At 33.8% G+C, this 15,867-nt stretch overlaps 2 protein-coding genes and 1 pseudogene across 5 annotated transcripts; 2 read left to right on the plus strand and 1 right to left on the minus strand.

The window, feature by feature from the left end:
• Positions 1–2,461: 2,461 nt before the first annotated feature.
• LOC123199034 (peroxidase 10-like) lies at positions 2,462–4,591 on the plus strand. Its single transcript, XM_044613829.1, has 4 exons — positions 2,462–2,711; positions 2,799–2,990; positions 3,087–3,249; positions 3,942–4,591. Exons 1-4 carry the CDS (start codon positions 2,496–2,498, stop codon positions 4,349–4,351), a joined length of 981 nt encoding a protein of 326 aa, XP_044469764.1. The 5' UTR covers positions 2,462–2,495; the 3' UTR covers positions 4,352–4,591.
• Positions 4,592–6,073: 1,482 nt separating this feature from the next.
• Positions 6,074–9,811, minus strand: LOC123199556 (annotated as a pseudogene).
• Positions 9,812–10,028: 217 nt separating this feature from the next.
• LOC123199074 (phosphoglycerate mutase-like protein 4) lies at positions 10,029–14,880 on the plus strand. 4 transcript variants are annotated; one of them, XM_044613903.1, is made up of 8 exons: positions 10,029–10,281; positions 10,376–10,454; positions 10,518–10,568; positions 10,643–10,753; positions 12,046–12,177; positions 13,694–13,769; positions 14,033–14,263; positions 14,646–14,880. In XM_044613903.1, the coding sequence occupies exons 1-7, from the start codon at positions 10,049–10,051 to the stop codon at positions 14,254–14,256; spliced, it is 906 nt and encodes a 301-aa protein (XP_044469838.1). In that variant the 5' UTR covers positions 10,029–10,048; the 3' UTR covers positions 14,257–14,263; positions 14,646–14,880. The 4 variants fall into 4 exon arrangements, with proteins under 4 accessions (XP_044469838.1, XP_044469837.1, XP_044469839.1 ...); XM_044613902.1 differs by lacking the exon at positions 14,646–14,880 and having other exon boundaries at positions 14,033–14,378; XM_044613904.1 differs by lacking the exon at positions 14,646–14,880 and having other exon boundaries at positions 10,376–10,409; positions 14,033–14,378.
• Positions 14,881–15,867: the final 987 nt, after the last annotated feature.

The raw sequence follows: 15,867 nt of genomic DNA on the forward strand, positions 1-15,867 counted from the left end.
ATATCTCTTACATTATCTCTAAACCCTTACATATTACATTATCTTTGAAAGTTTTAAATTTTTACAAATATTTCTTAACTCCTTATAAATATTGTATTATTTTTTCTAGCAGAAATGATAAGAAAAGTGTGGAGAATTTTTTCCATAAGAAAGTGGGGAGAAATTTACCCTAAGGGAAGAAGACAGGGATTTTCTGTCATCCCTGTCTTCCATACAAGGATGAGAAAGGGAATATGAACAAGGATATAGATATTTAGTCCTACCTGTCCCGTTGCCATTTCTATCGTTGTATGATATCATGTCAATCTTGGAGAAGCTATACAACTTTCTTTATCACTAACTCGAAGGTATTGCTTTATTCTTATCACGAACGTAGGCCATATTTGGGCTAACTATTCATAGACGACTCTTGGAGACCTGGAGTCGGAGGCAGAGCTGATGGGTTGTTTGTGAATTGTAATAGCACTACAGATTACTTTAACCTGGATAATCAAATCAAATTGCTGGCTGATTTTTAATACCCCAATTGGAGCCATAATGTTAAATAAATGGAAATACACTTATAAATTGACATTGTCAAAGACCACTAACCTCAAGTTGGAAAATGCATACAGAGCTTGGAATAAATGGAATATAGTCATAAAAATCTACACACAGACCCACCAGAATTTTCTTGGATTCAGTAGTGCTTTTGTATATCTTCATTCTGTTGGACCAGACTCAGAAAAACATAATTTCTTTTGAAGAATTTCAGCCAGGGTAGAGAACCTGATAGAGCATCTTATGATACCGCACACTTGAGTTTACCATCTTCACTTTTACTTCTTTTCACTTAGAACATAAACTATGAAAAAGAGTCTTTCATAATCATTGCACTAATTAAGTCAAAATTTTAATTTTGAAACATCGTCAAAGACAATTTGAATCTTTACTCTTATATTTGGAATCTCACTCTTTTGTCATTCAAGTTATTCTTAGAGGCATGTCAGCCTATTTTGACTTAAAAACAAATTAAACATGTGCATTAGGGAAATATTTTTGAATTGAGCTATTGCCTAACAGTGAATCCAAAACTATGGCAATATGAGCCACATTAGCTTAGTGGACTTGACCAACTTTGCATAAATACCAGCTGGTTCGCTGAGCCTTGCAGTGCTATACACCTTGGTATCCCAATATGAGATGTGATTGTTTGACTTCAAATAATAAAGTAGAGTCCTCCAAATCCTGGGTGGCAAAGATATATTTTTGATACTTTTTCCACTGAAATACAACAGGTGACAGCTTTAGTCCATGCCAAAATTTGCAACCAGAGTATCAACATTCTAGGTTTGCCCCACCAGAAGTTAGCAATTTTTGAGTTGAGATCTGAGCCAGCTTGTATTGAAGAGAAGAGTCATAGGACAGCTAGCTAGGTTCAGTTTGATTGGGCTGTAATACATGTAACAGCAATCTGTAACTAAAGTTTAGTGGGAAAGGCAGGGGTGAGCGTGGTTTTGAAACCGTGACGACATCAAATTTTTGACTTACGTGCAGTGTTGGATCCATGATTTCACCTGTTAAATGTGATCAGTTCAATCCCAAAAAGATGATCGGACTCAAATAAGGGTTCCTCTTTAACCTTCGGTACGGTCCAGTACTCTCCAAAGTCAAATGGCTAGGCCCATCTCCCAATTTTTGGTATTTGTATTGTGCTCTTTCTCAACAACTTTATTTATTACTCTGCTGGTATTGAAATATCTTGTATCAAAGTCTTTGATAGATTTGTCTCACCAGCCCCCATCTAATCTGCATGCGCATATTCCACTACTTAATTACAAATTAACACATTTAGGTAGGACTTTCGGCATTAAAAATATTATTTCTATCAAGAGGAGATAGTTTTTCTCATGTAAACTTTAGTTATCTCAAGGATGAATCTTCTAATGGCACAAAAGAGAGTGACAGTCGTCACTTCGAAGTGCAAATTTTCTTCCCACATGAAAATATAAGTCAAAGTTGAGAGTGTAGTTACTCGCTAGAAGTTATTATTAGTAAATTTTATTTTAGTCATACCATCTCTTTAGGGGTAAATTCGACTATATTCAACAGGTGAAACTCTAAGTCGAATGACAAATTCTATAACCAATAACTATTTTTACTACCACTATATTGTTAAAATATTACTCTTATTTTGAAATTTTTTTCTTTTATCACTCAAACTACTTTTTATGAGCAAAAGCTATCATTGTTATTCTTTAGAGGATCGTATCATCAAACCACTAAGAGAATTTCAATTGTCTTTTCATGAAGTGGGATTAGCTGAGTTCTTCCCCCATCAGCAAAATTTATGGAATTGTGCCAAACTCAATGACAGTGACAACTTAAGTGGCTTTGCCACTCTTCAGGTTCAAAAATCCTAATCAGAATTGGCAGTTGCATTTATCCTTTGGTCAAATTTTGTGTATAAATTTCCCCTACTTCTGACTGCTTGTCACTCCATTTTCTTTGAAGATATGGAGCAAAATTCTAATAAACTCCCCTTTCTTTTCTCGTTCAGCTTCTTCTTCCTTAGTCCTCTAGTGTCCTGTCAACTTGATTATAACTATTATGGCAAAACTTGTCCTGGCCTGACGACAATTGTTCAATCAGGTGTTCTGTCAGCTGTTTCGAATGAGACCCGGATGGCGGCCTCTCTTTTGCGGCTTCACTTCCATGACTGTTTTGTTAATGTAATTTTGTGAATGTAAATATAACATTTTAGTATCTGCATAAGCTCACTGCAGATAGCATTCATTTTCCCGGTTTTTGCCATGCAGGGATGTGATGGATCTATATTACTGGATGATACAAGCTCGACTAAGGGGGAGAAAAATGCAGGACCCAATCGAAATTCGGCCAGAGGTTACGAGGTCATCGATGCTATTAAGGCTAATGTAGAGAAATCTTGTCCAGCCACTGTTTCTTGTGCTGATATATTAACTCTTGCAGCAAGAGATGCTGTTTTTCTAGTAAGAAAGCCCTTCCAATATTTCATGAGAAGTAAGCTTTTATCATATTGTTATTTTAAGTACTCATAATTTGCTTTTTCTTGTATCTTTTCTCAGGCTGGAGGCCCCTATTGGGCTGTGCCTTTAGGCCGCCGAGATGGCCTAACTGCAAATGAGACTGCAGCTAACGAATTGCCCTCACCTTTTGAATCTTTAGACAGCATCATTGGAAAATTTTCCGCCAAGGGACTTGGCTTGAGGGATGTGGTTGTGCTCTCAGGTTTACCTCTTAACTCAGTGGCATGAACGTCTTTACGGTGAACTTAGATTTTATATAGCACGAAAACAAAAACACAGAAACACGGATGCAAAAACATTGAGATGTATTTTCTCAAAAGTATATGAAACAAAAATATAGAAAATGTATAAATATAAAAATATATATATAAAGGCTTTTTTAAAATACCAAACTTTGTAAGAAAATACAACAAATATGTATTTCTTTAAAAAAATACATCAACTTTTTAATAATAATATGGTCTATATTCAACCAGTTTGATTTATCAATCGATAATACTAAATAAGCAATGTATATTAAATCTGACAGAATCAATTTTTTGGGCATTTACTTATAGTTGTTGAAATCAGAGATAGAAAGAGGATGAGTATTAACATGTCAACAAGGAAAGAAGACGAAATTAAAGTTAGAATTCGAAATTGTGAAAGAAAGTGAAATATAAAATTAATTTTTAATTGATTTAAAAAAAAAGAAAAAAATTCATTTCTTTTTCTGAAACTCATTTAGAATTTTTTTATATTTTCGAAATTTTTTGAAACGGTTCATACTAGTTTTAGAGTATTTTGGAAACGGAAAAGTTTAGAAAATGCAAAAACGCCGTGCTTCCTAGCTTGCATTCTGGGAAATTATCTATGATTCACTTGATAAATCAACTTGCTTATGTATTATAACAGGTGCCCACACTATTGGGTTTGCTCAATGCTTCACGTTCAAGCAAAGGCTATTCAACTTCGATGGCAATGGCAATCCTGATCCAGCACTTGATGCATCATTTAGACAAAGTTTGCAAATCATGTGTCCAAATCAGAATAATTCCGATACCCGATTGGTAGGCTTGGATGCCAATACAGCCAACAAGTTCGACAACAGTTACTACAGAAACCTGGTGAACAACTCTGGATTGCTGCAGTCAGATCAAGATCTTATGACTGACAATAGAACTTCTTCAATGGTTCAAAACTACAGCAAGTACCCTTATTTATTCTCCAAAGATTTTGCAGCATCAATGAGGCAGATGGCCAGCATAGGTGTGCTAACAGGCCAAAATGGAGAGATAAGGAAGAATTGCAGGGTGGTGAATTAGAAACAGCAGCGTTTGCAGAATAAATGTGTTAATTAAGTTGAAATGCATGTTTGTATGTATCCAGTTAATTAGCTTCAGCAGCAAGCAACATGAAGCTAATGCTTGATTACTAGTGTTAATTTCATGGTTTAGTATCCTACTATATATGACTTGAACGTGTAAAATCTCTACAATATATAACTAATTAGCATGTGCATGTATCGCACAATGGATCTTCAATGAAGCCGCTTCAATTCATCATGTTTGTGGCCGCTTTGTAGTTGTGTCTTCATCTGGGAGGTGGGAGGGAGCGTCGATAGATGAAAAGCCAGTTGGAGAATGGTTATTGGAGAAAGAAAGGGAATGAATAAAACCCTAAGAAAGAAAATATAACTTTTTAAATTTTGAGATGAAGGACATCGTTAACTTTTTAAACTAAGAGAATGAAATAAGATAAAATTTTAGTTTTTTAATATTATTAGTTAAATAACGTTTTTACCCTTATAATTAGCAATAAGTTTTAACAAAAATTGAACAACAGATGAATGTTTAAATTTTTAAAATTTTGTAAATAAGAGTTTGAAAATTGACCAAACTTTGGGTGGGAATAAGTCTTTTGGCCTCTGTAAATTGCATAATAAATCAAATTTGCAAAGTGAACAAGTTCTTCACGTTTAAAAAAGAAAAAACAAAATTTTAATGAAAACAAACATGCCCTTTATGCGTCAATTCAAAACAAAGGTAACACAAAACATCTCATGTCCGCTTTCATTAGAGTAGTATTATTAGTATAAATAATAAACATAAATTTAAATATAAATAATGATATATTTATATATGATTAAATATTATTTTATCTCTAATTTAAAATAACTCAATTATATAATAACATGTTATTATATATACTTAAATTTGTATATATTATTGTGCACATACTCTTTTGGAGTAGCCACATTAACATCGCCTTGTAGCCTTCTCGTTTATCATATTGGGTACATGGTGCTCACATCATTGATCATACCCTGTACAAGAAATGAGTTTATGGATGGATGGTTTTCAAGTGCATTTAGTTTAGATAATTTCTTATTACAAAAATAAAAAATTATCACAAAAAATATTACTATATTTAACAAAATTTAAATATCTTAAAAATTATAGAGTATAATTATTTTATACTATTATTTATATTACTTTTATATTAATTAAAAATAAAAATATTTCTGTATAAAAAAAGTATAAAATTGTAACAAAATTAACTTAAGATAAAGATGATAATCAGATTACCTTTATACATTATTACATCACTTAGAAGTATGGCTAGATTTTCAGTGAGTTTGCTTGAGTTCGAAATGAGTTTTGCTTAAACAAAATTAAATAGAAAATAAGGTAAATAAACACAAATCCGAGTACTAGTTAGGAAGTAGTAGAGAAAACAAACCTAAACAAAGATTGTGCTTGAGTTAGGTGCGAACCAATCATGAACTCTTGAATTGCGAAATGAGCTAAACACAAACTAGTGTTTTTTCATACCCAACAAGCCCACCTAAAAATAAACTTTATTTTATTTGGATTTGATTTTATTCGAATCCAACTCTACATAAAAGATTATTTTGATATTTTATTAATAATATGTTACCTTGAACCAAACCCAGGTTAACTGAAAGTGAGGCTCCAATCAAAGAGGATTATTCTTTTAACTAAATTAAGGATTTATAACAATACAGCCACAACTGTTTCATTTCTTTCAAACAAAAACACACGTAATTACGTTGGAAATTCAATGCTTCAAACGGGAGTTTCAATGGACTTGTCGGAGCCTGAGCTTTCGTTGCTCTGAGAGCAGTTTGGCAAAACTTTCAGGAGCTTCTTCATTGGTACCCGCTCCCTCAATTTTCTCAAACCTGCCTGTCTCCAAGTTCTCTTTTGAAACTTGCTCCTTCAACAAATTACTTCCAATCTCTAAAAGCTTTTCCATGTCCTCCGTAGTCGAAATATCAACCGATGCCACATCACCAGTTAGTGTGTCAACCTGTACAAGCATGAAACCACCACCAGAATCACGATGAGCAAGTAGAAAATTAACAATGAAAATAAGTGATGTTTCCACCTGAATTCGAAGGTAGTTGTTATAAGAACCAGAGCACTGAAAAAGTGTGGAGACATGGAAATCAACCATATCAGAGCTTGCATCCCTGAAAATATCGAGTAACGTTGTTCTGCCGAAGTCATAGACCCACTGGAGCAAGCCCCATCTGGAGGCCATGGCTGCGTCGTATTTTTGCTCTTCCTTGGCTGTTCCAGTGCCAAGTGAAAGCACTAGCATCTGTGCGCTCACCGTTGGATTTATGCCTGAAAACTCTAATGGCTTTTGCTTGAAGATCTCCTTTGAAATATGGCTTATTGGTATCATCGTCTACAATATTAAATCCAGGCGTTACATGGTTTCGGTCAGTCCTAAAACCGGGGCAGATCAGCCGATTTCGATTAATTTAACAATAAACTAGTATACCATGGTTTAGGTTATATATAAATATTAACTAATTTGAAATTTGATAAACTTAATAAATCAGTTGAATCAAAAAAATAGTTTAATTCAATTAAGGAGCAATGCTATCTATACATATTTTGAATACATAAATAAGTATATACATAATATGTTATTATATGATTAGATATTATTTTATTTTTAACTTAAGATCTTTCAATTATATGATAACATATTATATGTATATTCATTTATGTATTCAAAAGTGTATATATATAATTTTATTATTTTGAAAATGAGATGAATATTTAATATTATTCAAGAAATACAAAATAGTTTGGAAATACATTGAATTGATTGGTTGAATCGATTGAAACATAAATCAACGAGACAACTAATTCAACCATCAATATGGTTAAAAACATTGTCTTGAGCGCGTACTGCAACATGATAAAAGCATCATATTATATAATTTGCCAATGCATGCTACTTACAGGATTTTTCGCAGCAACTTCTCCATCAACAAGATCAAAACTACGGGTTTCTTGGGTCTCATCCCTAATCTCAAAGTAGTGTGCTGGGAAATAAGTGGGAGCTGCAGAGGTACTGATGCATATATCAGCCAACCGAGCATTCTTCAAAGCATTTTCTTTCGCCTATACATAATTTTCAATATCACTGGTGATTAATACGGGATTTCTCATATCCTGGTAATTTAATTGTTAAAATTTTCCATTCCTGAGTTAACATTAATTACAAATAGTAGTACACAATTGTGTACATATTTATATATATTATCATATGATTGTGTATTATTTTATTGTTAATACAAAATCACCGAATTATATAATAATATATATAAGTGTATACGTATTTATGTATCCAAAGTTGGTATACATAGTTTAATTGTTACAAATATGGGTTAACAAAATTATGTAATTGAATAATTTAATAATAGTTTACAGATGAACTTAACGGATTAATAAAGATACGTCTAATACATTTAGAAGTTATGATCTAAGCAAATAGTATTAGTGTGGACATTCAACCTTTGACAAAGTTTAATACCCTATTATATATTGGTTAGAGTATCTCTCTGAAACCAATATAATACAACTTTATTTATTAAAAGTTATATTTTCGCGAGATTAATTTCTGGAGTTTTACAGATTCAGATTGTATACACTGTGTGTATATTTTGTGAAACCAGGATTGCATTATTCCCTCGTTGGTTGAGAAGATAACAGGCTGAAGTAGCTTGATGTCGAAAGCTAGTGTGAACGCATTAGCTAGGGTTTGTTTCACAGTTGTGTCTCCAAGCAGCTGACTTCTGAGTGAGTGGAGATACTTCCCATCATACTTTGGCCCAATCATCGTCACCACTCAGCTTGCAATAGAATTTATGAAATCCCAACTACTGATTTCACAGAAAATAAATTAAAAATCCATACATCAGAGTAAACCTTTAGTTTTCTTGAATTCTTAATCACAAATCACATATTTACGTAGATTGAGGACAATTCTTAGGGCAGTGCTCACGATAGAAGTTATTTATATCCTTAGCGGCATACAGAGGTCTTCCATCGCCGTTAGGAGCTGTAAGCATGGTGGTTATCAGCCCGCTGGTGCTTGTTCCGGCAACACTATTGAAATAATCTGCGAGTCTTGCATTTGGCCCATCCAATTCTTCGTTAAAGTTTGGGGCCGTCGTCTTCGTCTGGAAAGACAAAGAGCTTTGTCTCTTTAACTTTTCAGACTAGATCTCAACCAACCGGAGTTCCAGAGGAGAGAAGAGAGACTATCAGAGCATGGTGATGCCTCTACAGAGTTTTGTCGTCGGCAATGGTGCTGGATTTGACATCGGGGATTGAAAACTAAACCCTAGGGGGGAGAATGCTATTTTTTAAAATTTGACCTAGGGGGAAATTGTTAGTTTTTGAAGGTTAAGGGGAAAAGAAGAGATGAAATTTTAATTTATTTTTAATATTATAGATAAAATAACGATTTTACTTTTTAAACAGTTATTTTTAACTACTCATGAGTGGGTAAATAAGATTTTCAAAATTAACGGATGAAAACTTGGGATAACAACATAATTTGGGTGGAAAATAGTGCTTTGACCTTTTTTTTTTGGTGAACAAAAGTAAAAATGAAATATTAAAAAAAAAACCATCATTTGGGCTCAGGTATACATTTTTATTACAATATTTCACTGACTAAACATTTATACCACAAAATTTAGTATAATACCTAAGTACCCTTGTTTTCGATCTTAAAAGCACAAATCTCAGTCAATCTTTAAACACTAAATAATATATATTTTACAAAAAACTTATCCTAATTCAGATCAGTATTGATCTATACCCCTTATTTCAGTATTGATTTGGATTAATATTGTATAAAACTTTATTATTTAAGCTTGGGCAAAAGGCTTATTCCCATTTAAGATTTAGTTTGTTGTCAAACTGATATTGATAACTTTTCAAATATATAAATACTCGTTTATTATTATTTTTTGCTAAAATTTATTGTTAGTTTAAATATATAAACATTATTTAATAAATAATATTAAAAAAATTAAAATTTTATTTTTTTAACCTTTATTTTAAAAAAATGATAATTCCTCTCCTGATCTTATTTTTTCTAATTTTGGAAAGTGTTTTCCTCTCCACCCCAAGCTCTAGGTTCCATATTTTTCAAGTTTATCCGTTACAATCATCCTTCAAACTTTTTGAAAACTTTTGTTTCAAACACCCCCCTCCCCCCTCCCCCCTCTTTTATAGTTTTTGCTTATTGTCCTTCTTTGTACGACCTCCTCCCTCCATCTCTGGCTATCTATCTGCTAGAGATCAAACTACCATCAGCCCAACATCCGTCTCTAGTAATTTTGCTCCTTTCCAGCACGATGGCAATGCGGGGCCAAAAGACTGAATTAATAAAATTTTATTTTTTATTTATTTTACCGTTAGAAATGATCCCAAAAGGCCAAAACCCATTCTCCATTGGATCAGGGTCTTCGGTATGGACCAAGGTTGAAATCTTGAGGAACATTAGAATGGATGGATGGACTTTGTTCCAAACAAAATTTGCAATCCAAGTTTTGCGGGGAGTTCTTTAGGATTTTGGTTGTGAACTAAGTTTTTTTTGGGTCCAAAGTTTAGCCATCGACGGCCTACGTAGCTAGGCCCAACTAGATTTATAAAACAGGCTGCTTGGCGCCCAAGTCTCCAGAAATGAGCGTGCTGCACACTTGTAGCGGCGTAAAGCCACCCCGCCATTCTTCGCTTTCGTCGTCAGAGTCAGTTAATATTCCCCTGGGCATAAGCTTCCCAACGACTAAAATTATTCTTCTGCATAACGGAAAAACAGCGTCAACAACGCACAACTTAATTTCCACTCGCTTCCTGACTCGCCGGGTCAAAATGGCCGAGTCGTTGCCACTAGTAATAAGCCCCTCAGGTTCGAGGTCTGATTTCGCACTTTTTCATCCGAATGTTGAGACTTACTGCTTTCCTTTTTTTTTTTTGATGGAAGCTGGCTAATATGATTTGTTAATACAGCTCTGTGGATCCTGCTTACTGCGAGATCATTGTGGTGCGTCACGGGGAAACGGGGTGGAATGTCGACGGAAGACTTCAGGTTTATTTTTTAGGGATTTTTAATTGCTTGATTCAATTCGAACTGATTTTTTTTTTTTAATAGGGGCATTTAGATGTTGAGTTGAATGACGTTGGGAGAGAGCAAGCAGTTGCAGTAAGTTGTAGAGGAATTCACGGTTATAGTTTTATGTTTTGATTAATGGCTGATGATTTATTAATTGGATGAAGGTGGCTGATCGACTAGCAAAGGAATTTAAAATCTCTGTTGTATATTCTTCTGACTTAAACCGAGCTCTTGAGACTGCACGGACTATTGCAAAAACTTGTGGCGGGTTGGAGGTATTAATATTGGTATCAGATGCATTATGTGGAAGTTGCGACATTTAATTTCATTAGGATGATCGTTGCTTATTCTGTTAATTGTTTTAGATAGTCTATTTAACTTGGTGATTTCTGCAATATCACTTGGCTGATCACGTTGTTTTATTTCCTGTTGAGCTTCTGTGTATGCTATATTTTCTTCTGTAGAAAACAAGATTACTGTTGGTATTAGGTATGAAAGGGTGAGATTGGCTGGTAATGATTATTTTAGGTATTGGACCATCTAGATTTTATGATGTTTTTAGTGTAATTTTTTATTCTTTGTATTTTTGGATTTTTAATATACTGTGAAATCACTTTAAAATATAAGGAGGTCAAAGGTATTGTTATGGGGGACTGTATTGGTTTCATGATCATCTCATCCGTGTCTAAACACAAAGGATTCTTATTCAAATCCAAGAGTCTACAATACCCAATGTTTTCCTGCATGGTAGAAATTACCTTTACTGGATCACATATTAGTATTACTCATTATGAAGAATATGCCTCCGTGCAATAATAGTAATGAGTAATGATAGGACATTACGCCATAAGCTCACATTTCTCTTGGATTGTTGTTTCTCTCTGAACATATGGACAAAATTCTGTAGATAATGGATTTTTTCAGTCTTTTAAGAGCCTCATACTAGTTGGTTCTTGCATAAAGTGCCATAAAATTGTTTCAAGCTAATATGTTTGTAAACCAAATTAATTCTGACAAATTGCAGAAGATACACAAACTAGATTGATCATATTTTGGCAATCAACTATATTCTGAGTATTTTATCCACTTCAGTTTGATTGTTTTACGCAATTTTGTCTGTTTTATGTAGAGCCATGTTTTCTTTCTTTTTGCTTTTCCTTGCCCTCCTGGTGAAAATTAGCACTAAATTATAACTTCAGCAATCATTTTCTTCGACCCTTATGCTTTTTTGTCATGAATAATGAAACAATCTTAGCTACTTTATTATTTTGTTACATGATTGCTGGTCATATCAAATTCTGGGAGTGACAAAAATAAAAATTTAATTGGGGCATTTTGAAGCAATCACTTTGCTTTTACCTGGCACCTCAATATAGTATTTGCATAGAGTACTTTCTTAGCATGGGGAAAGCCTCATTTTTATACAATATAATGTGAGATTTTCATATTCATTTTGTGGGTCTTAATCTTAAAATGTCTTGGTGTGCTAGTTACATTAAAGGCCACAGCATGTTAGTAAATTCAATTCATTACTATTTGTTTTATTCCTGGTTGTTTTAAATTTTAGGTCATTGAAGATCAAGACCTACGGGAGAGACATCTAGGAGATCTTCAAGGCCTTGTTTTTAGTGAAGCAGCCAAAATTTGTCCTGATGCACACAAGGCACTTGCATCTCAGAGGACGGATATGGAGATCCCTGTGAGTCATATCTTGCTTTGAACTTTCTTTGTTATTTTCACGAGTAAAACATTTTGAAACCTCGTAGAAAACAATTTTTAAGGGGTTAAGCTACCATAACTCGTATCATGTAGTCTTAACTTTTGTTGAACCGGGCTTTTGCTTAGTACTAGGGAATCTGTTGTTTAAATGTGTAAGCACAAGGATCATCAACTGAATTTCACATAAGTAAAGTTGACTTAGATGGTTGAGGGCATTTTTGTTTTGTCATAAATTACTAGGCTGCCATATTTTAGATAAGAGGCTGTCAATTGTTTCGATAGTCCATTTAACTTGGTGATTTCTACAATATTACTAGGCTGCCATAACTCGCATTATTTAGCCTTTGAACCCGGCTTTGCTTAGTACTAGGGACTCTGTTGTTTAAATGTGTAAGCACAGGGATCATCAACTGAATTTCACATTAATGAAGTTGACTTAGATGGTTCAGGGCATTTTTGTATTGTCATAAATTCTGGTTTGCTCTGAAACCATACTGCACTATGATGGCATTCGAATTTATGGTGATGGCTTACCATAGACTTCTGTTCAAGGATTGTGAGTTGATTATTACAATAAAGTGTTTGGGTTGGACCAGCCAAACTGGAGGTTTGTACATAGCTTACATCGGCCTTGACTGAAGCCTTAAGCTGTATATTTTTCTTCAAACTTAGCTTGCAGTACCTGTCTCACACCAAAATTCAGCTGATACAGTTTAAAGTAATATCATTGGCAAGCTGATGTTCGGTCCTTTCAAGAAAGCTTATAGACGGTGAGATTAGTAACATCAGTAGAGCCAGTAGGGTTTGGACTCGGGTGACACAACTGTCCCTTGGGTGATTATTTGTGGTGAAACAACTTTAGCCTTCCAAAATGTCAAAAACAAACTTAGGTTCTAACCTAAACTTTCAGTTTACTCTTTGGCCCTATGAGTTGTTATTAATGACCTTAGCAAATAACTTTGGCTAGCCCTCCTGACTATAGCTGAGTTTTGGGTCTATTTGCTTGAATTTTATTTGTAGAGAGTTTCTAAAAGATGTTCAATGGGTTCTTCTCCTGAAGAGTTGCTTATCTTTGATAAAGTGGCCTCTGACAATGCATCCAATGGTTCCTTGATTTGAGATTGCTCATTTGGCCAAGCTCATTGTCTCGAGAAGAAATATACTTGTATGCCAACAAATTTGATTACGTAAAAAATTGATAGTTACGAGAGACATAGAAAGAAAAAGCTAGCAAATCTATTGTTTTGGTACATGGTCCTTCTAAATATATGTGGTACCTTATTTTATTTTATTTTATTTTATTTTTGGTAAGTATATGTGGTACCTTATTTATTGCCTCTTCATATTTATTAACCTCATAGGCTAAACAATTATGTACTTAAGCTTATTAAATAAGCGTAGATAATGCCTCAAGTAATAAAATTAATTGTGATATTTGTTTTTTGGACACTTATTAATAATTTTTCTTTTTGACATGCTATGCGGATTATCTCAAGGGTGGTGGAGAAAGTCTTGATCAACTTTACAAACGCTGCACAACTGCATTGCAAAGAATTGGTAGGAAGCATAAAGGTATAGTGCTGTTTTCCTGTAACCGCTAGTAAAGCTTTACTTTATCACATTGCATAGCTTTAATCCACCAGACCCCCTACATGCTTATGCTAAGGTCGCATACTGCATACTAGAATATTGTTTATAAAATAATATCACATTGTTGAACGACATAGTTTTCATTTCACATTATCTTTTGTCATAATTCAATGATGTTACATTTTTCTCCGGAAAATGGATAGTTGCAATCTTCATTTCTGTATTTTCGTTTGATCCAATTGCAGGACAGCGAGTCGCAGTGGTCACTCATGGAGGTGTGATCAGAGCACTCTACAAGCGGGCGTGCCCAAATGACAAGTCCGGAGGGAAAGTACTAAATACATCTGTCAACATATTTCAACTGTCGGATGCAAAGAAATGGATCCTAAAAACCTGGGGTGATGTTAGCCATCTCAGCCAAACAGGGGTCCTGCTGACTGGTTTCGGTGGCAACAGAACTTCTGGTTAGCTGTTAGGTAATCTATCTACCTTTCTCAATTCACTTATTTCAGCCATTGGCATGCAGTAATTATAATGGTGGGAGGACCTAATGTCTCATTTTTTATTAGTTGTGATTGTCATCTCATTCAATATGGCTGGCTATAAGATTTCTTACATTTTTCTTTTTTTTTTGGGGGGTAAGAGTATATTAAGAAAATGCCAAACGGCGAAACAAACAACCTAAGCTCATTTTATTAAACTATCTTCCCACGCATGAGATATGACACAAGATCATGCTATAATGATCAATATTTAAGCAATTTAAACACCAAGGATCTAATTCAAAGGCACCCCTTGTACCAACTAGCATGTTTATTAATTGTGAGAAACAATTTGCTGAGAAAGAAACTGTATTAGGTATGAAGCCTAAATGCTGTCATAATTGGTTGAAGCGATGAACATCGACCCATTAACTGCATCACATGGCATTGAAGAATGGAAATTTTCCAAGCATCAGATACGACCAAAAACTGAAACTTCTCGTAATAAAGAAATGAAATAGTACAAGCTCCTTGCTAAGGGTGGATCAAGCCAAATCTGAGTCTGAACACTCTAGTTCAAATTTGGTTTGAATAAAAATAATTTAACTCAAGTTTAGTTCGAATTTGTTGAATTAAAATTAAAAATAATTTAAATTTAGTTCGAATAAAAAATTATTTGACTCATACTTAGTTGAAGTTTTTAGTTCGAATGTATCATTTAAATTTATAATTTTGATTTATTGTTTGAGTTTATAGATTATTGATAATATAATGTGGATTTACTTAATAATAGATAAAATAAAGTTGTTTTGATACCGGCTTAAGCCCAAGTGGTCTAGCCCTTGCAATACTCTACACCTACTGAAAGTGACAAGCAGTTATAATTATCACACATGCATTCCGACTCCTGTAACTTTCATTATGGTTTTTATTGCAATTCAAAACCATAAAGTGGATGCAAGATAACTGTCATTCAGATCATTTCAGTGTTTAGTCTCATTCACCAATTGACAACAATTGCAAGGGCTACATTGACCTCATAATGCACCCAGGATTATCAAGATTTTTCATCAGATAATTATAGTGATTAGCTTTATTTTTGGTACGAGAAACTTCACCCAAGTTGGACTATTACATTAAGACTGGATCAATCATATCAAACAGAGAAAATCTGAGTCTAATAATCAATCTTATAATTATTTAACCAATAAGTTAAGAGTTTGATTATAATATATTATCAAAAGAAACTTGAATTTAAGCTCTATTATCTATTGAATTTTTTATTTTGCCATTCAGGGTATCCTTTGGGGGTTCTTTTTTTTTTTAATAATGAAAAATCTCATTTGAATTAAATCACATTAGGTTAAAACTGATCATATCAAACAAGGCAAGTTTTAGATTCAATGACTGATCTTACAGCCACTGAAACAAGTGAATTAAGAATTTGATTTTAATATATCATTAGAGAAGAGTTGAATTTATGCTTTTTTATATATGGGGTTTCTTCTTTTGCTACTCAAATTATCTAGGGTCATTTTGCCAAGGATTATGGAGCAAGAACAACAGTAACCGTTTGCTGATAAATTTATTACGTAATG

The sequence above is a fragment of the Mangifera indica genome, chromosome 16 (genome assembly GCF_011075055.1).
Source record: "Mangifera indica cultivar Alphonso chromosome 16, CATAS_Mindica_2.1, whole genome shotgun sequence".
Lineage (NCBI taxonomy): Eukaryota > Viridiplantae > Streptophyta > Magnoliopsida > Sapindales > Anacardiaceae > Mangifera > Mangifera indica.

Bases quoted from the DNA above. Each gene is read 5' to 3' on its own strand.
- LOC123199074 (XM_044613903.1), top strand. From the start codon at position 10,049: ATGAGCGTGCTGCACACTTGTAGCGGCGTAAAGCCACCCCGCCATTCT. The intron at 10,569-10,642 runs GTAAGTTGTAGA...AATTGGATGAAG, and splicing joins GGAGAGAGCAAGCAGTTGCA to GTGGCTGATCGACTAGCAAA. The intron at 13,770-14,032 runs GTATAGTGCTGT...ATCCAATTGCAG, and splicing joins AATTGGTAGGAAGCATAAAG to GACAGCGAGTCGCAGTGGTC.
- LOC123199034 (XM_044613829.1), top strand. From the start codon at position 2,496: ATGGAGCAAAATTCTAATAAACTCCCCTTTCTTTTCTCGTTCAGCTTC. The intron at 2,712-2,798 runs GTAATTTTGTGA...TTTGCCATGCAG, and splicing joins TCCATGACTGTTTTGTTAAT to GGATGTGATGGATCTATATT. The intron at 2,991-3,086 runs GTAAGAAAGCCC...ATCTTTTCTCAG, and splicing joins CAAGAGATGCTGTTTTTCTA to GCTGGAGGCCCCTATTGGGC.